This window comes from Anastrepha obliqua, chromosome 2 (assembly GCF_027943255.1).
Source record: "Anastrepha obliqua isolate idAnaObli1 chromosome 2, idAnaObli1_1.0, whole genome shotgun sequence".
In the NCBI taxonomy this organism is placed as follows: Eukaryota; Metazoa; Arthropoda; class Insecta; order Diptera; family Tephritidae; genus Anastrepha; species Anastrepha obliqua.
Window position 1 is genome coordinate 85,579,635 of NC_072893.1, and position 27,987 is coordinate 85,607,621.

A 27,987-nucleotide genomic window follows, 5' to 3' on the forward strand; every position below is an offset into this window, starting at 1 on the left:
TTGTATAGTCATTTACTCAAAATAAGCGCAGTTAAACAAATTGAATTTGATTTGTTTAAATAAATATTGAAAATATTTGCTAACTTAACGATTTCAAGGCAGAATATCTGCAAAATTATTAATATTTCCGGTACAGTACAAAATAACTGTAAATAAAAATATGTGCATATGGATGTGTGCGAAATTTTGACTTTAAAACAATGTGATGATCCTCCTTTTTGTGATTTGCTTAAATTAATCAAAACACAATTCATATGAAAATTGAAAAAATAATCCAAATTGATTATTGCAAATATCGATGTTTATTCCTCTTATGCAAATATGTACATATGCACTTATAGTATTTAGGAATTCTCGATTTTCAAGCCATTTTTAATAGCTTAATTCAGCACAACTGAAGTGTGGTGAGCAAATACATAGAATAGTTTTCAACTTTTATGGCTAGAAAAATTTCTGGCTTTACGCCATTGCAACCAGTCACTCACAATACCAATAAAAACATTAAAATCTTCTACAGCAACAACAAGATTTGTATGGTGTTAACGTCACAGTAATACTGGCAACGTGTATGGGGTACCCATACCTGTTATACATGTGTCCCACAACCCGAATATACATACACACACGAACATATGTATTCGTAGCGCTCAAAGCAACTAAAAAACCAATACATGCACGCATGTGTGCATAAATAGTATGCAAGTAAGCGTACATATATACATACACGAATGTGCACAAATAAGTATTTGTAGGAATATATTTGTACATATGTATGTGTATAGGGTATGTATAGTAAAGCAAGCTCTGCAAATTAATGAACACACTCTGCAACTACTTAGCTTCAAATCAATATGCACCAACACCTCAGTACCACCGCTGACACAAACACAGCCATTTGTACATATGCACATACTCTCATAACCTAACCCATTAGTACAACCAGCGACTGCGCCTTCAGCACTGACAACGCCAGCAAGCACCATAGCGAGAGCCAGAGCAATAGCTACAGTCAGCCAACCAGCCAGTCAGCCAGCCAGCTAGGCAGCCATCGTCATCGTCACCGTCAACGTCCGTCGCTGTGCCGTCAGCAGTTCAATTCAAAATTGTTTTCTTGAGTCTAGTGAATTTAAAATGCCAAACAGTCGTTGTTAAGAAGTGATTGTGGCCTCACACGCTCAACTCCAGCTCAGCGCTCAAGTACGGTGGCGAAATCATAAAATAAACTAATCAACCAGCCATCAAATTAAACGCCTATAAACGCTTGTTATATTTTCAATCTATAAGCTGCAACACGCAGCCTAACCGATTTGTTGAAAAAGAAGAAAAAACCTTAACTAAAACTCGAAAGTAATAGACTTTGTGTAATTCCGCGTTCGCTCGATTGGAAAAAATCTGCTATTAACGCTTTTTAATTACCGTTAAAACACCACATACACAACAAACAACAACAAACTAATATGAAACTCTTCAACATGTGAGTGTTATTCCTTCTGCAATGGTATTACTATTTTTTTTTATTGATATTATTTTTCCAACGGGCGGAACAATTTAGATTATAGACATTTTGCAATATTTGGAACTAAAAAAAGTGCAGTGAACTTGCGTTAAAGTATAAATCATGTCTAAGTTCCTCAAAAATAAAAAACAAAACAGAGAAATAGAATAATAATAAGTTGTGCAAAACAAAGCTGTCGGAAATGGAAGCACGCAAAGTATTTAGGTTGAACTGCACACGAGTTCGTGCCTTAAGTCTTTTGATTTGCAATTAGTGTCTGGCTTTAATATTGAATATGTGTGCAATTGCAGGCATGTGTTTATGATATTTTTGCTGTGCTATAAAGGACATATATTCAGTTACTCCGTTTAGAAAAGCACACAGAAAAATTATATTGAATAGATTGAAATATAATAACTTCTGAGTGTTGTGTTTTTAATTTTCTAAATGTTTTTTGCTCTCATAGGAAGTTTTGCGCAAATTTAATGCTATTTTGTAGCAAAATTTTTATTTCCTTATCTGCCACTTTGAGCTAAAAAATTTTAAAATCAAATAATAATTTTAGTTGTCAATAAATAGTTGTCTTTAAAATCTGGTTGGGCATATTTTTCAAGATTTCTTGCCAAGTATTTTTTATTGAAATATATTTTGCGTTCGCCCTAGCCAAAGTGGGTGACTCCCATTTCGTAGGTACTAGGCTGGACACACACTGTGAACATGAAAAGGTTTCTTTGCTAGTAGTTTAAAATCAAGACGCTTCTCACAAAATCAATCTATTCCAAGGCAAAGGTGACATAGGTAATAATGCAAGTCCTTCCATTTGTAAAACTATATTAACACACAGGGCACAAATTGGAACCAATTTAAATTGGGCCAAATAAGGAAAAATATTCGCGACTAGTATGTATGTATGCATGTTCTCTAAATAAAAATATACATAAAAAATAAACTCTTCATATCAAAACCCCCTAAATCTCAAGTTTGTTTAAAAAAAAATATATAACTAGCCTCGTATTAATTAAAAATGGCTGCTTTTAAAATTTTGGGGATTCTGGGAAGTGACTTTAGAGCTATGATGTTATGTACTTGTTTTCATAGAATTTCATGTAAGATACGAGTTTGCTTGGAAAGATGTCGGTAGGAACATTAACTCGCCCTAATATAATGTGGCACAAAATAATTCTTCCGATTATGTTTTTGAATAACTTGTTTACTAAATAAAAAAAGTATTTTGAGTGATAGAAGTCTTTATTTTGACCTTTACGCTATCCATTGCTTGTCAATTTTTATACTGCAGCTATCCACTTCAAAAGTGTCAAATATGATTGACCCACAGCACCCACTTGCAAAAATTATAAATCTTCCGATAGGGTGGTTAATTTGGCGTCACCTTGAATGTATATAAATACCTATATTATACCACATATAAAATAAAGCGAGCGTGTAAAAATAGCTCCAGTATTAAGTCTACGCGTCTTATAAATCTTAGTACTATCACCCAAAGATTTCAATCCTAAGGATGGACTTATCATTACCTACCGAGGGCGACCTCTAATAAAAACATTTTTTTCTATCATTTGATGTTTTATGCACAGAGATTCAAACCTGTGAACTTCCAAATGTACGGCGTTCGGCTACGGCGGCCGACACTAATGCCCACATATTTTTTTGCCCACTTCATTCACAAATTTGTTTTTTTTAGTTTTTTTATAGTTTGTTGGCTTTATTTAAAACAAACTAATAATTTTATCCATTATCTATTGATAATTTCGGTAATTGTGAAAATATTTTAACTCTGTTCCCGCACTGAACTTTAGTGTGCACTCTAAGTACTTTGAAATCATTGTGCTGCCCGTTATTAGGTACTCTCCCAGGATTTTTTTGTGTTTGTGTGACACTACAGGGTTATGCTCAAATATGTGTTTTGCAGTTTCGTCGTCCTCAATTTTGCAGAGTATGTAGATGAGAGTAAGATATTCTTAGAAAAACTCTCACAATCCTTTAAAAGCTTCATAGCTCGTAGAGTATCTCAGTAGAGTCCTCTATGAGCTTCTTATTCTTTTGCTGCTATCACGGCGGGTCATACCTATAAAGGATGTTGGTACTCCCTTTCCAGCGATTTTATCATTTCTTTCAATGCAAGCACCCCATCACAAGCTTGATATTACTTAAGGGGTAACACCACTGTAGAAATTTGAAAAAATTGATTTTTTTTTATAAGCTTAAAAAATTCTTTGAACCTTTTAAAAGACAGAACAAAAAGTTTTACACGTTACCGAAGTCGATTTCATAAATATTTTAAGCTTTTAACCAAGCGTTAGTGACTGCTACCTAACGACTTCTCCAAATTTCCAAACTTTAAACGCGTTTTCCTCAAAACACGTTTTCTGAAATTGGCACGCAGCATAACTCAAACAATTTTAAATATTTTTAATCAGGTTTTTCACTACGTCTGTATAATAACCTTCTTAAGAGAAGAGCGTAGGGGATTTTCGATAGATTAATTTAAACGATTGTTATAATTATTTAAGTGCCGTTTTTTTAGTCCAAAATAGAGTTTTTTCCTTCAAATGCTTGCTAATTCCACAAAAATAAATATTTTTTAAATCCTCTACGTGTTTCTCTAGCTATTCTTATCTAGATTAAGAAAAAAAATGTTTCTTTGTTCCAGATTAAAATTTGCACCCTCTGTGCTGCGTGCCGCGGAGCTCCTTCAAGAGAAACCACATTACAAAAATGTCTCCAATGCCGCCATTTTGTAAAATGTTTCGATCAAACTTTGTAGTTTTGTATTTTAGTATATAAGTAATAACTTCCCAAATCAGAGTGATTGTTTCCCCTTTCCTTCTATACAAAAAAATTCTTTAAAAATCGTGTTTATTTTACGCGTGTACAGTGGTGTTACCCCTTAATTGCATCTGAGGACCCTAATAGTCGCTTGGTTGTTCGATAAGACTTCAATTTTCCGGTTTTGGTAATTCTGCCTGATATTAATGCCTGCATATCTTCCATTAATTATACATATTTCAGTCTCGAAAATGACCATCTGTTTTCGCATGGTTTCAGAGTATCTTAAGGGGGGACCCTCATTTATCGGGTCAAAAAAATCGATTTTTTGGAAATAATTTTAATCTATTTTACAACTATTTAAGAATACACTTTCAAAATTTCAAGTCGATATCTATATTTTTGAAGGAGTGACAAAATTTTTAACAGGACGCGACGGGTGGCCTGATCGCCTGTATCCAAAACTTTAAACGCGTTTTTCTCGAAACATCATTTTTCGATTTTGTGTACACAATTGAGAACGCTGTATTGAACCAATCAGGCTGTACAATAGCTCATTTTAAAGATAATTAAATGGGTTTCAATGTGACATTAAGTGTTTTTTTAAAAAAAAAGATTTTCATATTTTTTTGTAATTTTAAAGTCAATTTTTATGCATGAAAAATCACTTTTAACATAAAACTGGGTAAAAAATATCAATTTCGACATTTTTTTTTAAATCAAAATGTCACATCGAAGGTATTATCCTAAAGTTTTAAAAAAAATTTGGTTTTTTTATTTCAGAAAAAAATTCAGAGCGCTAGAATGTACACAGATAGAATGAGGTGCCATGGACGAGGTGTATATTTCCATACTTAAAATGTTTTTTTTCTTCTCCGAAAATTTTTGTAGACAGTCAAGACATTTATTAAAGTACTTTATGAATTACAAAACGTTTGAAGTTATTTTACCTGAGAAAAAAATTCCCAAAAATGATGCATTTTTCGACCGTCTAAATGCAAATATACCTTTCTCGTAAATCGTCTTCGGTAACTGACCCATCCAAGTACTTGGTTATTATAAATTAGTTTAACTTGTATGTTTCTGCTACACCACATAATAGTTTGTATTAATAAGTTACATTCTATATCGTTACGTTTTGTTGCATGGTATACTTCGGTATTGCAATTTCTGGATACTGGATACCTCAAAAACATTTTTTTTTTATTAATTTTTAATCATCTTACTATTACTATAGATATGAATTGCTTTCGATATTTCAAAAATAAGTTCTCATCCCCAAGGATAAATTTTAAGAACTGAAAAAGAGACCAAAGTCTTAATTCTAAATTATATTGATCCATGCAATCAGTGGGGGGTATCCTCCCAAGATAACATGTTCATGTTTCCTATCTCCAATAGAAATTCGCTTGCTTTTATTGGACAAACTACTTTCATTTACTTACTAAGACTTTTGATACAAATAAGCCAAGTTATAGTGCAAAATTTGTATAGTCTTTCTGAGTATAATATAAAAATCTATCCGAAACATGTACTCAAATGTTTACTAGGTCTGCTGACAAATGAATTGTTTTATCTATAATAGCTAACTTTATTTACATATTCTATAGCAACCGAGGTTAGGTATCTGAGACGGGTTTCTTAGGTATGACAATCGTTAAAAATTTCATTGTGGCTTCATAGTAAAACCAGATGTGTTTACCTCGATAAAATCACATAATCGATTATGCGACATTCCTAGGATTAATGAATATTTATCACACATCAATGATCTTTTAGAGTAAATCAGGAGTCTGCTTTTACGAAAACTCCAGATGTTGTTCGCACATTTCGAAAAGCCATCAGTTCGATGTTCATTACTCGAAAATTTGCGAGCGTGAACTCAAGTAGATCGTGCTTTTTCGAATAATTTGTACAATACTTTTGATTATTTTGACTTTTTTGTAAACAAGTAAACTGTTGCCAACAAGTATCTGGAGCTCTAGTTTATTTTGCTAAACTTCTAAAACAAAAGCAGCTGCGACTTTCCTTTCTTGTACTAAAACTCGCATCAACATTTTATTTGCTTATTAGTTTAGTTAATTCCATGCACTTTAGATTTCAAATTACTGTTTCATTAATAGAGTGTTGTAATTCTACAATTGCGTGCCTCCTGCTCCAACACTACTCTTGATTTCAGAACTACCAAACATGTTAAGTGATTGTTTCCTCAGTGCATAATTCACACTTTTCTGCTCTTAGACTTTCTGAGAAAATGATTTTAAAGTTGCGAGAAAAATTGGGATTTCCTAGTGGGCGGCGGAGCTGATTTTGTTTAAGCCCACAGTATTTCTGTACGGGTTAGATAGAAGACCCCTTTAGGTGTTGACTTGAAAGCGAGTTGACTTGAAATATAGTTGGGAATGAAGAATTTTTTGAAAGAAATGAGCCAACTGCATTTAACACATCAAGTTCATAGGTTTCTGAAATCGATGGCATCGAATATGGATTGTTTTGCACCCCATCAAACTATATTCGTCTCTTTTAAATACCTAAATAAAAAAAGTATATGTAGTCTAAATAAATAGTTTAAAATTAGTTGCTTCATGGCTTATAACTAATGGTAAAATCAATAATATTATTATAAGCCTTAGGATAAATATAAATATAATCGTAACATCGTCGCAGTACAAACTTGTTATTGATTTTTTTTTCATTTCCAAAAATTTACTTGTTTCCCATGAGAAATCAAGTTGGTAATTTTGTGAAAAACCCCAAAAAAGAAATAAATGCACAGAATGACACTAAAAAGAAGATTTGTCTATTTGAACTTTACTATTCAATTTAAATTAATTTTAATGGTTAAAATGGCAAAGTGCAAAACTGGTTGTAGTCCATAGAAAAAATCGAAGATGTACACATACATATATACCATATGTACCTATATATTGTATTTATATACAAACAAGATGCGCAGAAAACAAGAAAACATATTAAAAAAACACAATGTAGCTAGTAATAAAAATAAGTCAGAAGCAATACAACACATCAGCTATGGATGGTAGGTAGTTAGCAACAAAAGAAACAGAGGCAGATGCAACAGAAGCAATAGCAGCAGCAGAAGCAATCAAATTCCAATGAGTTTTTGCCAGAGTTTTGATGGAAAAAACATTTGCAGGCACACTTTATTAAATTTTCATACAAAGTCGAAATTCAATAGCTAAAGTTTTTATTTTTATTTCCATGAAATACTTGTGCGCATGTATATAAATGATTGTGAGTATACTATGATGGAGCTATTTTCTAAATGTGTAGCTGAAAAATTATATTCCCAGAATTATTAATTAATTTACTTATTGTAATAAACAAATCCCATCAAGCACTAGCAACTAACGCCTAAAATTATAAGTGTGCAAGTAAAGAAATTTTTAAGTTCAAGGGCAACCGAATTTTTAATACCACGTCCTTATAGTTGTACGAGATATGTGATATATTTAGGTGATTCACAAGCTAACGTAAGCGTCCTGTTGTCCTACGTCCTAAAGTTTTTAATGAGTGAATAAATGTTTACAAAGGGGGAGACCATAACCGACTGTTTTTTAACTGTGTAAAGATTCATAAACTTGCGAGCTCTCTAAATATTTTTTTAGCCGTTTAAAGTTCGCAACATACAACAATACAACACTTACGACATCTTTGTAAATATCCAAATCATATAACAGCCATGGACTTATTATGGACTTATTTATAGGCTTAGTTATGGCCATAGTTATAGACATAGGCATAGTTTGGCTTCACCTTGACGAAATGCTTTTAACAGTCCCAGGCTGGAATCAATCGATACGGAGGAATGTTGTAGTGTTAGTGGGAACATGCCCTAAATATCAGTGGTGTGACGGCCCCTTTATGATATTTCTGAGATTTTCGATTTTGATCTCCTCTGCAGAAACAAACATAGTTATAGTCAAACCCATTTTAATAGTCATAGTTATGGTTAGTGTCATATTAATAGTCATGGTAATAGTTATAGTCAAAGTTTTACTTAAAATTATAGTCTCAGTTCCTTTCATTGGCATAATTGTAATCATAGTCATAGTCACAGCTTTCATAACTGTTATATAGGAATCACTGGTGTTATACACCCTTACATCACTTGTTGGGGGTGTGGCTGAGCTCTTTCTCCAATTTTCAATTTTATGCTGCCTCCGAACAACAAATGATTTTTTATGATACGCTTTTTCATAGTAGAAATACACTCGGAGGTTTGCATTGCCTGCCCTTATTAGAAAAAACGTTTTTTATATCACTTAGTGTTTCATGCCCCTAATGGGTTTAAATCCGTGCTCTACCGAATGGTATTCATGCACAAAGCTATTGAACTATGGCGACCACCGCTAATTGTTATACCAGTGATAAAGACAAAACTCAAAATAGAGACGGAAGAAAGGATAAGAATGGAAGAGAAAATGCGCGCTGATACAAAAAATTCCCAGAGGGCTGGCATACGTAGAAGATATAGTTGATATAGTAGTCAGATGCAGTTGAAAAGTGAGAGTTAAAATACCTAAATTTTAAAATCTTAATAATTTCAAAAAAGTAGATGAAATGTCTCCGCCTCATAGTCTGCAGTGAAGTCTGCAACTAATATACGTTTAGTCTGACCGCATCTACTCCCTACAGAGAGTTTTCCGTTAAGACGTCTATTACGAACGAGAAATGTGTGCTCTTATCCCCAAAATGTTTCTCAACCGTACCAGAGCAAACTGTTGATAACCAAAGGAACTCCTACCCTCGTTTCGTGGGGAAAACCAAGTCTATAGTGCCCGGCTAGCAAGCAATTTCCTGCAGTAGCTATCACTCGAGGGGGTGATTTCAATTGGCTCGTTCTTATACCAGTCGGTTTTATGTTACAGAAATGACCTGAATTTATATTCAACCAAAGAATGCTGAAGTGGGCATTCACCAAAAATGTATGGGGAATGTTTTTCGCTTTTAAAACAACAACAACGAACCTAAATTGGCCACCAATGTATTTCTTGTCAAGTTTTCTAAAGTCGCAGCGCGATACTAATCACTTAAAATCGACTGGTCCTCTCAAAGCCAACATAACCAAGACAAAAACTCAAATTCGGCGGGATATGCGCAGTAGTGCCTTGGAAGTTGAATCCCTCGGATCCGTGATATTCGGTTTCCAAACAACCATTTCCTGAATTTTCCTTGAATCTTTCAATCGAAATTTTATGTGAATGTATTGGCTGTTCTAAGCTCTTTTTTAAGGGTCGCACATCTTATTCTACTAAGAAGGTGCTGAATACTTTGTCGTATAAGTAAACTATTTTCTTAACAATTTATTATTGCAAATCATTAATCAATAAAATGTTTTCAGTTACTATTGAGTGAATGTTGCTTTTGTTTACACATTTCGCTGCAAAACCTCTTGCGGAGAAATGGTTTCAAGGCCGTTTGGTATCATTGCTTTGTCTATCAATATTGTCTGCAGCTGCATCACTACCAATCAACCCGAACCAAAGCAGCTGCAACAATTTTCGCATAGCCACGCATAAGACACTTTAGCTGGTAAAATCCAGTTGGTAGAGAACATACACACACATGCGTACGCGAATACAGGAGCAAATATGCACAGAGTAAATAGACACGAGCTCCCAGCGCACTGAACACTTCTATTTCAATTGCAATTGCAATCCGTTATTTACTTGTAATTTTTAGTATTTTTTTTACGCTTATAATTTTCTTGTAATTTCTAATTGCCTGGTGGATTTTTTGTCCACTCGCTTGGGCAAAAGCTGCAGTCGCAGTCACTGAACCGGCTTTGTATGCGAGCGCAGTGCTAGAGCTATTTATATTCGTATTGCAAATTATTAGTTTAATTACAAATTTAACACGCGTTTAAATTAACGGCTTCAGCACACACACACACATTTACAAAAGCCAAGAGCGCAAACATGCTGCCAACGGGTTAAGCAGGCAGCAGGCAGGCAGGCAGGCAGGCAGACAGATGTAGGCAAATGATATGTTAATGTTGGTTGAATTCAAATTTAATTGCAGTTAAGCAAATGATTACATGTATGCACACATAGACACATATTTTTTATATGCGTATTTGTAAAAATTCGTGTGTGTGTATTTGGCTATGCGCGCATTGATTACTGCAACAGCAACGGCATTTTTTCGCAGCTACATTGAACGATTGCACTTACGGTTCGAGAGTTTTCTGTGTTAATGCAGGATTAGTTTTGTTTTAAATATTTCAAAGTTTGAGAAATGATATTTACATAGTCACAACATTGCAAATTCAAATTTTTTGGTGCACGAAATTTTTGAAATTATGCAATTTTGTGATTGCTTAGAAACAGAAAGATATATATATATATTGAAATATATTCCAATGGTTCCTCGGATAAACAAATTATGATTTGGTTTATTTAATGCTAAGAATTTAATGTGGCTCCACGAGCAACCTGGTTTTTCGCTTCTGCTTCTCCTCCACCTGTTGGCTCGTCTCCAGCGTGTCGGCTTCTTTGAGTTCAGGTATAGCCCTGCTCTTGTGATGTCATCTTTGGGTTTACGCAACGTATTCCTGTTCCATTTCCATTTACAACGCTGAATTTCTATGTAGATATTTGAAGTGGGCCAGAATATGCGGATAATCTTACGAAGACAACAGTTAAATAAAGATTGCAATGCTTGTAGGGCGCACGATGTTATGCTCCATATTTATTTATTTATTTATTTATTTATTTAATTAATTTAATTTTCCCACATATATACGACTACTGACTCCACATTAGCGTCGAATATTCCTAACTTCGTGCATCTGGAAATGTGAGTCCCTTTTCATATCATGCCCAGCATACTAAAGGCAGCGCGTCTCTTAAATATTCGGGTGCGTACGTCCGCTGCAGAGCCGCCAGTTTTAAAATAATGCTCCCAGGCCGTCAAAATTCGTCAAACTAACTGAGTCCCGGCAATCTAGAGAGCGTGGGGTTCGCAGGTATTGATGCCTGGTACCTTTGTTGATTTTTAGATTTAGGAAAACCCATAAAAAAAACATGTGTGTAAATGCCACCTCCTAAATTTATTATATGGCCAAAAATGAGGTATCTAGTTTTATTTATTTTTTTTTGCTTAATATTTATTTGCGCAACCAACGCATTGAAAATCTCCATTAAATTTCTTGAACTTCTACAGGAAAAATGAACTTTCCTAAATATTTGCAATGGTTGGAATTGTAACAATTTTAGCATAAAATAAAAAAACAAAAAAATCGTTTGATCCTATGCAAAAGACTCAAATATCCTAATAGAATTTGTGGATCAATATTTAGACTTTGGCCAAACACCGAATACAGGTTGTAAGCGTCATATATATATATATATATATTTATAAACAGGGTGAAAGTATATACATATATACCTGTATAAGGTGTTTGACCAAAGTCTTAATGTTGATCCACAAATTCTATTAATAATAATATATATACCTAGAATAATAAAAGAATTCACCTAAGCCGTAAGGTAATGAAGTTTTTACTTCCACCCTGTTTGCTTGCGAAAACCTTTACACTCAGTTTTTTGTCCACGTAAATATTATTTTTTTAGTTTGTGTTAGCTCTACAATGTACTCTTTGCAACTCAGAATATTCTGTTATTTTATTTAATATTTGCTATAATTTGTATTTTTATATGACTCTTCGTCTAAGTTAATATAAGCCAAGCTTTGTTTTGTGGGTGGTTAATGAAAGCCTTAAAATCCTATCTTGCGATAGGTCGCAACTCGTCCGCAAAAAAAATTTTCTATCTGATGCGATTGATGCTACTTCTGTTATACCTCAAGGCAGCCACCTGGGACCGTCACTCTGCTTGATATTTGTTAATGATATTCCGGTCGTTTTCGTAAAACTATTGTAAGTTATCTACTGTATGCAGATGATATTAGGATATGCAGTCGCATTGAAAACGTGTCTGAGTGCATTCAACCTAAAGACGATGATTTACTCAGATACAAGGCATAGTGTGATGGTAATTTCTTATTTCTCAACGCTGGGAAATGTCAGTGATAATTGACTATAATTACAAATTGGGAACTGCTACTCTCACTACTAATACCTGCGAGTCATCTTTTATTCGAAAATGTCCTTTTCAAAATGTATATCACCGAAATTTCTAGAAACGTTTTAGAAAAAAAATTAGACAATCATGCCATCACTCTGCAACTTACTGTCACTCTCTGTGGGAGCATTGACTTCTCCGTAATCACGTGCCGGTTTGCGACTTTATTTGTTAACGTGTACCGAGTTTAAAATGCACCTCCTTAGAAAATTTGCACTATTTTTTCACCAAAATCGACGTCGAAGTGTAGCAGCTGATTAACCTTTAAAGTGAATAATTTGAGATCTTTCTGCGTTTTTGAGCTCGATGACGATTGGATATTACTGATTTGAATTACGAATTTCGGACTCAACCAGGCTCACAACTAAAATCAGAAATGCTTTTCAGCAGATCTATTCGCAAAAATTTGCGTGCACAAGCGTGATGGGTGGCCAAGCATTGTTTTTTTTTCAAAAAAGGGCACATTTTGGAAATTAACAACTATAACAACCTTGGAAATAAGTTTGCAACAGGCAACTTTGTTTAAGCGTAAAGCGACCTATTTCGTGTTTGAACGAGCTCCTTCTCCTATTTGTGGTGTGCCCTTAATGTTTTTCCATAAGTGAAATGGGAAATGGTAGATCTCTTCTATTCGCACCTTCCCCGCTCGCTATCTCTCTGCTCGATTGGTTGGTTAGAGTGGTGATTCATCCAGAATCCAACTAGCGCTTCCGCACCATTTTGTTGCCACATCCTCGTTACCAAATTGTTTAACAGTTATTTACAGCAGGACTATATCCAGTCTGTGCGGTTTAGGAACCTTATTAGGTTGTTGATTTAACTTGATGAAAAATTTGCATGCAAAAGCAACAACAAGCTATCGAGCAAGATTAGACGCTGGCGAGTATGGCTATAGATCATAAAGATGATATAACTCAGCATCTTACAAACACATGTAATTTAAGGCAGTTATATTCCAGCCTTGCCAAGATATGTTCATTTATACTAGTTGCTTCATCTATTCGCCACTTGCTAATGCTTGGCGAAAGGAAGAGGCCTAATATGTCATTCAAAAATATAGCAGCATGTGAATCACCCTGTATAATTAAAAGAAAAAATGCCCTGTATGACAATTTGTACAGATAATTTTTATTTTTTACCACCGCATTATCTGCTCTCTTTCTATTATTCACTCCTTGGTTTACTTTGAAATTTTTTCTCCGAATTATACTGGTAAAATTTGCTTTAAAACGTGCGCCGAAATGTCAAAACAGTTTAGGCACTTTCATTACTTTATTCAACACTTCAACACATATACTTACATACGTTCACATAACAAAAGACTTAAGCGGCGAACCGGCATTTGAATATAAATCGTTAGTGAATAAGTTAACCTAAATAATAGTGCAAAAAATAGATTAAATTAATATTTTCGAAGTAGAAACAGTTTTTATTTTTAAATGCCGTAAAAATAAGCATTGAAATGCTATACCGCAATTACTTAAGTGATGCATAACAAATTTGTACTGAATTGTTGATGGTGTTGTCCTTGAAAGTTCGTAATAATGAATTGGGGCCACGTTTCTCTGGAAGCACACATTTTTTAGCGATAATAAGCTGATCGAATTAAGTTATTTTTATTAGTACAATTAAGGCTAGTTATATCTGTTTTTACAAAGCAGTAAATAGTCACTTTTTATGGCTATTAATCGCTGAATGCTGAGTCATATACCTATGCAACCGGAATTAACACACTTAAGCCATCAGCTACAAATCTATAAATTTTCAAACTGCATCTATAGTATGTTTTTTATGATTTTGACCTCCACCAATAAAACAAATATAGAGTATCAAAATTCCGTTCCTTTTTCCTGTGTTAGTTATGCCGATTTTTATGCATTCAAACTACAATTTTGCCGGCCACAGCAACAACAAGCACAAATCGTTTCGAACAATATTCGGTGGTCTGTGTTTTACATGTATTAGCTGAATTAGACGAATTAAAACATGGTTTGTGTAAAGAAATGTATGCACAGTAGGCCAAAGAGGCAGCACAGAGAGTTACTTTTTTTGTTTTATGGTGACAATCGCTTAGCAACTTTAGAAAGCGTGCCCAGGAAATAGTAACTTAACTGGGTTCTATTGTCATAGTTAACTCATCCGCCCCCAAGCAGCAGCTGGTTTCTTCTGAGACTATTTGTCACAGCAGAAATGTACTTGGAGGTTTACTATTACCTGCTGAGTGCCTATTGTTATCAAAATTAAGTACTCTCTGTCATTTAACGGTTCATCTACGCATTATGCAGCGAACTTGGCACCAATTAAATATTAGCCATATGCAAACGCACACGACTGAGACGGCCGCAAATTATAGTCATGTAATTATATACATATATGACTTGTAGCAATGAACAGTTAGAAGTCCCAATTTTACTTTTTATTTGTTTAAGTAGGTGTAATCACACACACACATACTGAATTGACATACATTGATTTTATTACCAATTATGAATTTACATAACTAAACTTTTAAAATTTTACAACGCCATTTGTACTATCAACTTTCAACCAACAGTTTGGTGTGTATGTATCTAATTATGTAGTCGTTCAGCTACTTATTTGTAATACATACATATAATCCCCATAGTTAGATGCATAGAATATTCTATTTGAAAAAAGTAGTACAACTCCTGCTGGCACTTAACTGCAAACTTCAAAGTTTAAGCTCACGTATTGCATGCACAAAATTGTTGACTGACCATCCTTAGCATAGGAAACAATAAAAATTATGTTTAATGCTCGTATCGGTAAGTGCTGTAACCGTGCCCACCCTCATAGCAAAGAGTCACGTTTCCAATTCGTGATGTTCAATCATGTGACTAATGCTAAACCAAGCTTCAAGTGCTTGTCTATGTGTGTGTGATTTTATATAAGAATGAGTTGGTATACAAACAATTACTAGTGCAATCTAATGACTTGCTTATACGGTGCCTTTTTTCACTTTTATTCAAAAATTGTCGATCACTGAGCAGACGATCGACATTCGAAACTACTGGAACGCAACTAATCGGACAGTGCTTGGAAAGGCATAAATATTTTTAATATACCCCAACTTGTTAATATAGTTCGAGCCTGAGCTAGGTAGCTCTTAAAGAGATTACTTGAAGCGGTTAAAGGCACATGGTGATGCACAGGAACACATATTCTCCTAACCCCTAGCTAACTACTTTTTAAGGGCCTAAAAATGTCTAAGGTTTTGAAATTAACATTTTTATAAAGACGGTTTTAGTGGGTCATATAATGAGGATTTGTGAGGCCTCGCTCGAAATTTCCCTCGAGTCGTGCAAAGGGCGAAATTTCTATCAGAATTAGGAATTTTTACCATTGAAGTAAAAAAGCGAAATAAATAAATAAATACAATAAATATTATTGGTATAGTAAAAAAAACTAAATTCAAACATTATTTTAGCTAATTTGCTTGGGAAGCGAATGCACATGGTGATGCACAGGAACACATATTCTCCTAACCCCTAGCTAACTACAGGGATTACCCACTAAAACCGTCTTTATTAAAATTTTAGTTTCAAAAGCATAGACATTTTTAGGCCCTTAAAAGGTATAGACCTGGTGATTACCTATGATACGCAATATTCGGATGGTTCTTTGAACTTAACTTAATTTTAATTTTTAAGTTAATTATTAAGTTTTATTAATATTTAATTCATTTTAATTCATTTTTTATATAATTTTTTTTTAACTTAATTTATTTTTATGTTCAAGAGCTGCTTTTTCTCTAAAAAATCTCTAAGCATGAAATGCAACGATATTCGCATTCGAAATATGCCTCTCTTCAAAGAGAAGTTGATTTTCTACGAAACCATCTACGCAAATCTCTCACCAATTCGGTAGTGGATTTTGACGATCATGTAAGCAATTTTTGAAGACTAAGACTAAACAGCTTGCCAAGATGGAAACCATTTTTACTCATTATCATAGCAAAACATTCGAAGTTGATTACTATGCTTAGCTTCTGTCAGAGAGGTGCACCATATAATTTTATGCGTAACAAACTAAAATTTTTGCAAATTTGTAAATCTAATAATTATTTGCAAGACATAATCATCAGATGTACATCGCATTTCATAACTATAACACAGCAACATATTTAAAATTTTTGACCATTTAGTTGTGTCTTATTTAACTTTACTTTATTTAATAGTATTTTTATTGAAAATATAGTTCATTCTTCTACAAAAACCATATAAATCCAAATTTCAAATTTTGTGCAAATTTAAAAGAATTCAAACAAATTCCATACTTTCTACACAGAATTAAAAAAAATCGATTATAAAAGATCATAGCCTATTAAATTTTGGTATAACAAAATGCAAGTGGATTTTGAAAAAAAATTTTGGCAGATGGTGTTGGGTATTTCCCTCCACATAAAAAAAGTCGAGCGTTCGTTAATTGAAAAAAATGCACAAAACCGCCCAGCAAAAAAAATGTCAAAAATCAATGCGGCATTTGAGCTATACTGGCACTTTATTATACCAAAATACTACGGGCTATAAAATTATGTACAAAAAATTTTTCTAAAAATTATGATTGAAAAGTGTGAAGTTTGATGAAAATTTGTTGAACCTTTGTTTTAATTTGGTTTTGTAGGGACATGAACTATATTTTTATAAAAAATTATCAAAGTTAAATAAGAAACAAAAAAGTGACGAAAATTTGTCATTGAACGCATTATATGTATATATGTGAATATATATGTACGATTACGTATAAAAAAATATAAAACAAATATTTCAGATCAATCTCAAATCTGCTTAAGTTAAGGCCCCCGATTAAATTTGGTGTCTAAATACTTATAAAAGCAAGAAAAAAATACTTTTCATTAAATATACTCCGACACAGTCATATTCATGGTAGCATCCATGTGTTCATGACTGTCGAAGAGACTTATAAGATGTATTTTTTATACAACAAAGGAAGACTATGCCAATCTTATAAAAACTACAAAGCCACATCCATCACCGGCAAGGCGAGGAAGTGTCGCCTTTCAATAAGCATTTAGGTGACATCAGAAGACATCCTGTGCAGTGTTTTGGCAGGTCTGAAGCTCCATCCATTGCGAATCACTGGTTTCAGGCGACCAGACAGGCGCAGCACAGTTTACAACCGGTCGGCCTATTGCTTTATAAGTCGACAGCAACATTTCCTTGTCTTTGTCCCAAGTGCTGCCGGCGAGCGACTTGAGAACCTTGCTACGATTCTGTACTTTAGTTGCAATAGCGGTTGTATGCGCTGAGATGGAGAGCAAGCTGTCAAAGGTGACTCCCAATATTTTGGGGTTGTTAACCGTCGGAATTTGTGTATCATCGACTTTCACCTTGAGTTGTAGCTTCACCTCCTGGAAGTGAAAAGGGTCGCCTGGCATTTCTCATCGAAACAATTGCTTTTCGGGATCGTAGAAATAAAATTTCTTCTTCGTCTTATGTTGAATTTTCTGGCTGTCTGCTGTGGATTGCATTTTTTCCGAGTTTTCCTTGTGATGATATACGCACGTTTTTTTTTGTTTGCCTGACTGCAACTAGCTAGTGATTGAAAGCGTTGCTAGATGCAAGCACACCTAAAACATTGGAGGCGTGTCCTCTAGAAATCGCAATCTGGCCGATTTGGTTTCGAATTTTATGCACAGGAGATAGTCATATTAGTCCGACGGAAATTTTTCTGCTGGAGTCGTTTGTGGCTGCAGATAACTACGCGTTGAATACTGGCAAAGTCGATTCGACGTAAACCTTTTCGTAAGAACCCTTACTTGCAGTCACCAATCACAATTTTAATTTCATGGCTCGCGCAGTTTTCCTACTTCTACGTATGCAAATTGCCATTCTCATGCCACCTGCAAGCAGGTGTGTTATTTAAAAAAGAATACTAAAAAATATACGAGTACATATGTGCGCAAGCAGAAATTCAGAAAAGTTGTCTTCATCCCTTCTCAACAACCGGCCGTCTGCTTAACTTAAACAGCATGAACTTTACAAAAATATTCTTTAAGCCGGTTAAGCTATTGACTGGCACCGATGGACACAGACTTTATTCGACAACATGCAGTGTTAACTGGTAATGTGTGTGTGTTTGCGAGTGAGTGCTGATTTTTTTGTGTTTTTTTTTATTATCTTTTTTTTGCTGCTGATGACGTTAATAATAGTTTTGCAGACACGCTGATTATATAACAGGTTAATTTGCAAGCAAGGCTAGATTCACATAGACAAGAGTATATAAGTCATTTACATGTATGTGTGTACCTATGCGCTAATAGTCAAAGATATGCATGTATGTAAATATGTATTAGCAGTACGTATTAACAAAGCCAACGTAACTGCTTTTCATGCATGATACATACCAACCAATTTAATGTCTATTTCGTATTTATCTTTTTATGAAATTGTAAGAATATGCGCTTGCTATATACCAGCATGCTTTGAAGCTACCATTAGAAAAAAAAAACAATAAATTTTTGCACCAACAATTTGTCTTATTTTCTATATATTTTTGTGTGTGGGTACTTGTTTTACTCCTCCTCGGTGCTATTAAAATTTCAGCAACTTCTTTATTTTTTGCTCGCAAACTGAAGATATAAAAAGCTGATCGAGTGAATGCGGCACCTTTTTTCTTTGTGTTACCTGACAAACCGGTTGCTTGAAAAGCCGAAATGTCAAGCAAAATAGCGTAGAATAACAAAAAAATTGTTTTTTCAAAGAAAAAATTAGCGAAATTATACACGTACATACTATACACACATATATGTATATATCCTCTTTCAGTGTTGTCCAATCTAAATCTAATTTTAATGGACGAGTCCAAATATCGGTTGCCACCAGCGCATACAAATGACACTAAATACTCAATTATATCGGCTACTTTTGTGCTTCTTTCACGCTAAACATTTAATTGTGCCACTGAGGCGAAGAATAACGAATTACCTACGGCAATATGAGATTTTGTTATGTAACTTGATCAATCGCAATAACAACGACAATGGTGGGTATGTCGCCCATAACAAGCAACAATTTGTACGTTCATGTTGTCCATTGAAATGAAATGAGATGTATTACCATTGTGATGTGATTTGTGATTGTAATGGCTTGTACGAGCAGTGAAGGTGTTGGAAAGGTGTTTGCGTCCGGGAAAAAACAAGTCGCGAAATATGCCGGCCCTGAGGTCAACTGCATGCGCTGTTGTTATTTTTCCTGGGAATACTCGTATCTAGTTTGGTTTTCTTGTGGTAGGAGTCATGTGTTATTTATTAGCTATTTGAAGTTACAACAGGCTTCATTGTAAAGGTAGCTGAATATTTTGCTAACCTGAATTGAAATGATTTAGGTACATATGTATATGTATATATGTAACTACATTTGAAGTGACTTTTGTATAAATTTGAAGTGGACCATCAGAGGTAAAATAGCTTTAATTGCATTGTATAAGTACACATAAAAAGAGGTAGGAAAAAAGTGTTAGGGCGCATATTAATCAGTGTCCGTTAAAGTTGGCTATTGTAGTGGCTAACACTGGTTAATTGGCATTTCTATTGTACGGGTACAGCATATAAAGAAATAAGGTGATGCTAGTAAAGAGGGTGTAAATTTAGAAAATTTTAACATACCTTTTAACATAACATTTTCAGAATAATGCTTGATTTATATCTCTAACTTACTAACTATTCAGAACCCATGGCAGGCGCTCAATAGATCTTTGAGGTCGCAGTGTAAAACCTCCTAATACTAAAATTAATAAATACGTTTTTGCCAATCAAAACGCCTTTCAAACATCTTCCGGATGACAGCCGGTAAAATGCGTCGATTTATTTATTTGATTCGATTCATTGAAACGTGTATCGTTATTTTTCGATACATCAGAGTGTATAGACCGATGCGCATTGAATTTTTCAGCTATTATTGCACAACAAAATATGTTACAAGGTGGCACAAAGTTAATCATCCTATCGGAAGATCTATAATTATTGAAAATGGTGTCGTACGTCAATTATATTTGACAGTTGTGCAGTATACTAACAGATAAGCAACGGAGCGCGTAAAGGTCAAAATAAAGATTTCATTACACAAAACTATTATTAAAAAAGTTATTCAAAAACAAAATTGGATGATTAATTTTGTCATCATCCATTACCAAATTTGTACGAATTTCCAATTAATTACTACAAATGAGTTAACTATGTTTCTAATGGGTCGATGAATCAGGTCAAATGTTTTCTTGTAAAGATATAGAAATCATAAAAATTAAAATATTTAAGTCATCAAAAATTGTCTCTTAGTTTTTAAGTTTTTTAGAAAAGTTTTTGATTTCCGGCCTGTTAGCTACTTCATTCGCTATTGTGTTTTACTTATATAACTTAAACCGCAATTTAATTTTATGTGGAAAAATGTGGGGAATGAACATAAAAATTGAAATTTCTTCAATTGAGAAATTTATTCTCCTTGAATGAGAGGAATAACAAACTTCCAATCAAGAGTTTTTCCAAAAAACCTCCGACTTACACTTTTTGAAGCCATTTGAATTTGGTGGTCAAACACACTAATCCTTTTTTGCACAATTGAAAAATTGAAATAGCGATTAAATGTACAATGTAGAGCAAAATTAATCACATTATCGGAAGATTTATAATTTTTGCAGATGCCATTGTAAGTCAATTATAAAGGGTGGTTAAGTTTCAAGAAAGAAGTCCAACGGTGGCAAATCACATGATCTTGGCGGCCAATTGACATCGCCGCGACGTGAGATTATTCGGCCATCAAATTTTTCGCGCAAAAGAGCCATTGTTTCGTTAGCAAGTGGCACCGTCTTGTTGAAACCCCATATCATCCCCATCCATATCTCCCAATTCGGGTCATAAAAAGTTTGTTATCATCTCACGATAGCGAACACTATTCACAGTAACTGCCTGACCGGCCTCATTTTGGAAAAAATACGGCCCAATGATGCCGCCGGCCCATAAACTGCACCAAACAGTCACTCTTTGTGGGTGCATTGGTTTTTCGGCAATCACTCTTGGATTATCCTTCGCCCAAATACGGCAATTCTGCTTATTGACGAATCCACTAAGGTGAAAATGTGCCTCATCACTGAAGATGATTTTCTTCACGAAGTGAACGATATGCATTTTGATTTGATCGCTCGTTTTCATAATAAGCCTGAATAACTTTAACGCGTTGCTTGATTGTGCATCTTTCCATGATTCAAATTGAGTTAGTCTGAAATTAAAAAATATCAAATAAAATGCAGAAAACACTTGATGTTTAGGTGTGGTTCACATTCAATATCGGCCTTTAAAATTTAACCACACTTTATTTGACACTTGTGAACGAGACAGCTGCAGTATACTAACAGATAAGCCACGGAGCGCGTAAATGATTAGTTGAACGATTAATTGATGATGCACTAGCGATGAGAGTTTTCAAAAAACACCAATGCATTGATGCATCGACTATTTATACGTCGAGTGGAAAATTTTCGATGCATCAAAGCAAAACATCGATATTTGCGAAGCATTGATGTTTTTCCAACATCCCAACAGTGATTCACGTTTTTCACAGTTTTGATATCGAAAATATCTCACATTCGTATACAATTTTCTTATGTTAATTCTTTAAAAAAAGACGTGGGATCATTTTTCAAACCTTTTTAAAATAGTTTTTACTTTTTTTCTGAAGAGATTTTCGTTGGTACTCTATATATTATTTGTCTCCATACAATTGACGTCTATGTATGAATCTTTCCAAATGCTGGCAATAAAACTCATAGTTAAACTGTTCTCAGGATCAAACAAATTCCTTTCTCATGCCATGATTTAATTTTCATTCCAGCGCTTTTGCAATTACGGACCCGCTCTTTACCATCCTCTCACAAACAATGACTCACGATCCCTTTTCCAGGATTATAATTCTCCATCCGTACTTATGATATATAGGACTAGCTTTTTATCCTTAAGAAAGAAATACTATCTCTATCTCTCAATAAATGATTTATGATGGGATGCCTCTAACTTTTTATTCAGCTGATGAATTTTTTTTCTTAGCTGAACAGTTCTCAATGCTTAAAAAACTTCTGCGCGAAAACAGAAATGATTCGTACGCTATGCGGACTAGTTTGTTATTATTATTATTTCGTACACCGAATGGGTCTTCGAAAGCATAATAGCAGTTAGGTACGAACAAGTTCGTTTTCTAAGTTTACAAAGATGCAATTCGTTTAATTGTTTTAGGAATATGGAGCTACGTTAAGAAGAGCGTAATGCAAAAAAAACAAAAATAAAACAAAAAAATTTTTAGTTCATTAGGCATTTTATTCTTTTTATTTCTCTAAAAATGCTTATTTAAAAATAAACGAACACAACAAACAAGATTACAAAAAAATAAACCATTTCACAGCTAACAAAAAAAAGTTAAAATTTGTGGATGCTGTTTTAATCAAATTAAATTTTTTCGCTTCAATCTCAGTTATTGTTGACTGATTATACTTAAATATTCGTCCAAGTTGGTCTGCTTTGCTCTCCTTTTTCCCTCTTTGTTCAATGTTTTGTAGTGTTGAATTGGCTTCTTAACTTATTGCAGCGTTCTTCGACGGGATCGTTTTGATCGATGCCAACATTGGTGATGAACAATTCCTAGATAAAGAAGATCTGCCTCCAAGTGTTCGTTCGCTTAATAATTACATTAGCTGCCCGTTTGAAAGCGGCTTCTTTCTCACCAAGTTATTGACCATATAATGAAACATTTTACGCGGTAAATTGAAAAAGTTTCGTAATTGAAAAAGGTTGTTATATCAAAATGCCTTATACAGAGCGCCCGTATAGCGAGGTATGAGGGTACTGTTATTTTATGCCGATGCCGTCAAGCGGACTCTTGCTATGTGATGGTGCATAGAAACCCATTGTGTAGAAATACTCCCTATATCTGGCAGTTTCTAACCCTCCATAAATTGTTTTTTTTTTATTTGTAAAAAATTATAGGGAGTTTCAAAATCGACTGTTCAGAAACCTGGCAGATAGAGAAATGGATTAGAAATTAATTTAAAAACATTTTTGGCTTTTTTGTTGACTAAAATTTATTAAAAATTTTAAAACTGTTTATTTCTTTTTAAAGGTCATTTGGCTTTTTATACTACTGTAAATATGAAGTAAATACATCGAAATAAAAAAATTGAATAATCGTAAAAAAACTCATACTCAATGAATTACAAACAAAATATTGTTTTTTACTTGTCATATTTCAATACTGAAGCACAACAACTGATAAATTGAAAATGTTACGATTTCTTGGTTAATATTCTCACTTTCGCTTGCTTTATCTTATGATTAATGGTGTTTTCTTTTCTAGCTATAATGTGACACTCAATTTTCCCTAGAGTTTTCCTGTGATTTTCCTGTTCTTTTCTCAGCATATACCTACATAGGGCCACGTGTTCTTTTCTCAAATTGTTGCAAAGTGACCAGACTTTTTCTACCTTTACAAAAATTAAGGGCGATTGTTGGTCAGCTGAATTAAGTTTTTCTGGGTACACAATTTCGTCAAAATAGTTGTGCAAAAACTTTAATTGTTACAGAAAAATTGAAGTAAATCGTTATATTTCATTCCCGTTATTTTACTTCTTTTATTATTTTTCATTTATTTTTTTATTATTAATTCTTATTATTAATTCTTATTCTTCTTATTATATCTTCTGCTCAAATATGAACGAGACGGTATCAATAAAACGGTCCGCGGATGACATATGGCAAAAATAAATTTTTTGTTTTTTGATAGGACTGTTATAAGCTTACATGGCGAATTTCAGCGTGATATGTCACATAGTTTGTGTGAGCTGGTGCATTATCGTGATGCAAGAACCATGACTTGTTGTCCCACAATTCCCTCCTTTTAAGACGAATGTTCTCGCGCAAACGCTTTAAAACGTCTAAATAATTTTCAGCGTTAACCGATCGGCCTTGCGGAAGGAACTCCGAGTGCACCACACCTTCGTAATCGAAAAAAACAGTCAGCATAACCTTAATTTTTGAGCGACTTTGGCGTGGTTTTTTGGGTTGATGTACGGCCCTCTTTGAACGATTTGTACCACTGGAAAACACGTGCAAGCGATAGAGCAGAGTCCCCATAGGTTGTCTGCAACATTTTTAAGGCGTCTGAAGCCGAAATTTTGTTGGAATAAAAAAATTTCAAACAAATTCTTTGTTCAACTTGAATTTCCAACGTTAATTTCGAAGAACACACTCGAGCTTGACTTGTTTACAGTAGCACAGAAAACAAACTATGCGACATATCACGCTGAAATTCGCCATGTAAGCTTATAACAGTCCTACCAAAAAACAAAAAATTTATTTTTGCCATATGTCTCGTTCATATTTGAGCAGAAGATATATGTACCCAATGATCAAAAAGTACCGGACTGACCGGGAATACTGTTTTCTTCGATTGCGAAGGCGTAGTGCACCATGAGTACCTTCCATTGAGCGAGGCAGTCAATAAAGAAAATTATTTATCTGTTTTGAAGCGTTTGAGAGATGATTTACGTCGCAAACGGCCGGAAATGTGGGCAAACAATTTTTGGATTTTGAACGATGCTGAATACCAAGTAAATTCTATTCTAAATACCAGGGGTGCATGGAGGACTGCGTTAAACGTTGGCACATGTGTGTTGCTTCAGACGGGTCATATTTTGAAAGAGATAAAACAAATTCGGAATTCACAGAGATAACGTCCGTTCGAATCTCGGTGAAGCACCAAAATTAACAAAAAGATTTTTCTAATAGTGGTCGCCCCTTGGCAGGCAATGGTAAACCTCCGAGTGTATTTCTGCCACGAAAAAGCTCCTCATAAAAATATCTGCCGTTCGGAGTCGGCTTGAAACTGTAGGTCCCTCAATTGGTGGAACAACATCAAGACGCACACCACAAATAGGAGGAGAAGCTCGGCCAAACACCCAAAAAGGGTGTTCGCGCCAATTATATATATATATAAAAAACAAATTTGCCTGAAATTTAACTCTGTTTTGTTTTATTTAAACATTCCCGGTACTTTCTGACCATAGAGTACATGTAGCAATGCGTTTTTCGAAAGAAAAAAAGCTGCGTACTAGCATTGACTTTGATGTTGGCGCTTCTACAGCTAATGGTGCATTTTGAAATCGAGCAATTCGAAGAGTTTGCCATATTCACAGTTGTAACGGTGATAAACGTGCCACTGCTACTAAGTGAATGGAAAAAGCGGCCAAAGAATAACAGTAAATGTGTGGAAGAGAGTTCTAGAAACAGTCAGAGGAACTTCGCATATACATAAATAACAACATACTTACTATACACATATGTAGATATGTAGAAGCACATATGTAAAAATGCATTTGATTATTTTTCGATGCAAATAATTGCCGTTTTTTTGTATGCTACACTGGCAACAACACCAGAAAACGTTATTCGCCTATATTGTTTTTTTTTTTTGTTTTAACTTTTTAAAATCGCAACTTCTAGTAAGTTTGACGTTGTTTGCCAAGTTTGAAACTGGTTATTTTGCATAAGCACTTGTTGTATGTACGATTTAAATTCGGACTTGGCTTTGTGGCGTTGCTAAGTGCTGCAAGCAAATGAAATAGCAAATCTTAACAGCAACAACAACAATTGGCGCTCAGCAGGTTATACGCGCTCCAGCAATCTAGTGGTCGACCGTTAACTAAAGCACATACACACAACACAAGATCGCCCCTGCCACCGTGGCGTATACGTAATTTACTTATTCTTCTTCTCACTCTAGACCATCACTAGCCTGCTGCGTCCTTCACCAACACAACTGAACCTTCACTTCTTCTTGTTTAAATTATTTCATAAATTTGTTAATAGCCATTAAATGCTAATCAAGCAGCAGCAGCAGACCAAAATTCCACAATAATTGTAACGGCCCCTCTCTTGTTTCATACAAAATCCAGTTTATTTGCTTTAGCTTTTGCCTTGGCTTACGTGTGTTTGTGTATTGTATGCTTAAATTATTGAAACTTAAGATATACAAATAAAAAATTAAATTGTATTAATTAATCTTTTATTTCTTGCAGTACACTTTTGCTGGCAGTTCTTGCATTGGCTTGCTGCCTTTCGATCACATACGCGCAGGAAGAGGGATCTACCGGACTCAAGCGGCCTGCACTACGACGTCCAGTCGGTGGTAAGGCGGCGAAGACCACAACAACACCAGCACCACCACAAGACGATGAAGGCGATTACGGCGATGAGGATCCAAATCCAGAGGGTGAGGAAGGTGATGAGGATGGCGCAGCTGCAAGCAGCACGACAACCACAACGGAGGCACCCAAGAAGGTGATAGGTCCAGTCATAAGGCCATTCCGCTCAAACGATGACTTCTTGAATTCACTAAAACGTCGCCAGCAAGACGCTAAGAAACACAGATGTAAGTATGACAAATAAAGAAAGTAACAACAAAGTTGGTAGCTGTTTACAATAAAATTGACTTTGACACACAGCTGTTGAGAAGCCAACACCAAAGAGCAAACCAGCGTACGCTAACGAAGAGGAAGGTGATGAGGGTGCCGAATCCGCGCCAGCACCAGCGAAAGGCTTCAAGGCTGCCAATCCAGCTCGTAAGTGTCTATTATACAGTTTAGTAGTTGATAGTAATTATTTACCGTTATTACTAGTGTAGATTTTTTATTAATGCACTTAAGGCTTTATAATTTTCCAAATTTGTCCAATTCCAAAATTCCAAATTTTTTTTTAATTTTTGCTTACTTTCATCATATATCATTAAATATCCTCATATGTATGCTTTCCCTCAGTGAATCGTCGTAAGTTGGCGAAACCCGGCAAACCCGAACCCCCAGCGCCTGCTGATGATGCTGCAGCTGAAGAATCCGAGCAAGAGCCAAAAGAACAAGCGAGACGCCTGCCGCACGCCCGTCTGGCTTTGAGGAAGCGCAACTAAGGCGCACAAACGCACAAGGAAATGAGCCAATTTCTTTGAAAAATAATTTCTGCTCCTATCATTTTGATAACTTTTTCTTTAAGTTTGTTTCAATGAAAAATGCAATAGCTTATCTCTACTATATAGAGCTCCAGTTTATCTCGGCTCAACATAGTACTTAATTTCCAAGCAATTTGTAACTATACTACATTTTGGTTTTCTTCCTTAAAAGCTGTTATTTTTTTATTAGCTTTAAGTTATTTTATTTTTTTAATTTTTTCACTTATTTGTTTCCGTTTTGGATAAATAATTATCCTCAGAGCTCTTAGGCTTCTTTAAATGTGTTATAATTATTATTTTATATACATATGTATGTATTTTCGAGTTTATGTGTATATTATATATTTTATTGTACATACTGTCAGCGTAAATTTTACAAATTTGTCGTAAACTATTACAATAAACTAAAATATGTATTGATAAAAAAAATGCGGTGTTTATATTGATTTTACGGATGTGCCGATAACTCCCAAGTACTTTTACTAAGCGCTATATACTAGGTTGCTCAAAAAGTTTTGCAGTTCGATAAGAAAAACACAATTTTATGGTTTGAAATGAACTTTATTATTCAGTATAG

The 27,987-nt window shown here is 34.6% G+C and overlaps 1 protein-coding gene across 1 annotated transcript; it reads left to right on the plus strand.

Annotated features, from left to right (window-relative positions):
• The first annotated feature begins 1,083 nt into the window (after window positions 1-1,083).
• On the plus strand, window positions 1,084-27,714 carry LOC129239426 (uncharacterized). Its single transcript, XM_054874896.1, has 4 exons — window positions 1,084-1,474; window positions 26,488-26,840; window positions 26,914-27,030; window positions 27,226-27,714. The coding sequence occupies exons 1-4, from the start codon at window positions 1,458-1,460 to the stop codon at window positions 27,369-27,371; spliced, it is 633 nt and encodes a 210-aa protein (XP_054730871.1). The 5' UTR covers window positions 1,084-1,457; the 3' UTR covers window positions 27,372-27,714.
• The last annotated feature ends 273 nt before the right edge of the window (window positions 27,715-27,987 follow it).

What these genes read in the sequence shown, in the direction of transcription:
- LOC129239426 (XM_054874896.1), top strand. An exon ending in AGACGCTAAGAAACACAGAT is followed by an intron (nt 26,841 to 26,913) that starts GTAAGTATGACA and finishes TTTGACACACAG; the next exon opens with CTGTTGAGAAGCCAACACCA. An exon ending in CAAGGCTGCCAATCCAGCTC is followed by an intron (nt 27,031 to 27,225) that starts GTAAGTGTCTAT and finishes GCTTTCCCTCAG; the next exon opens with TGAATCGTCGTAAGTTGGCG.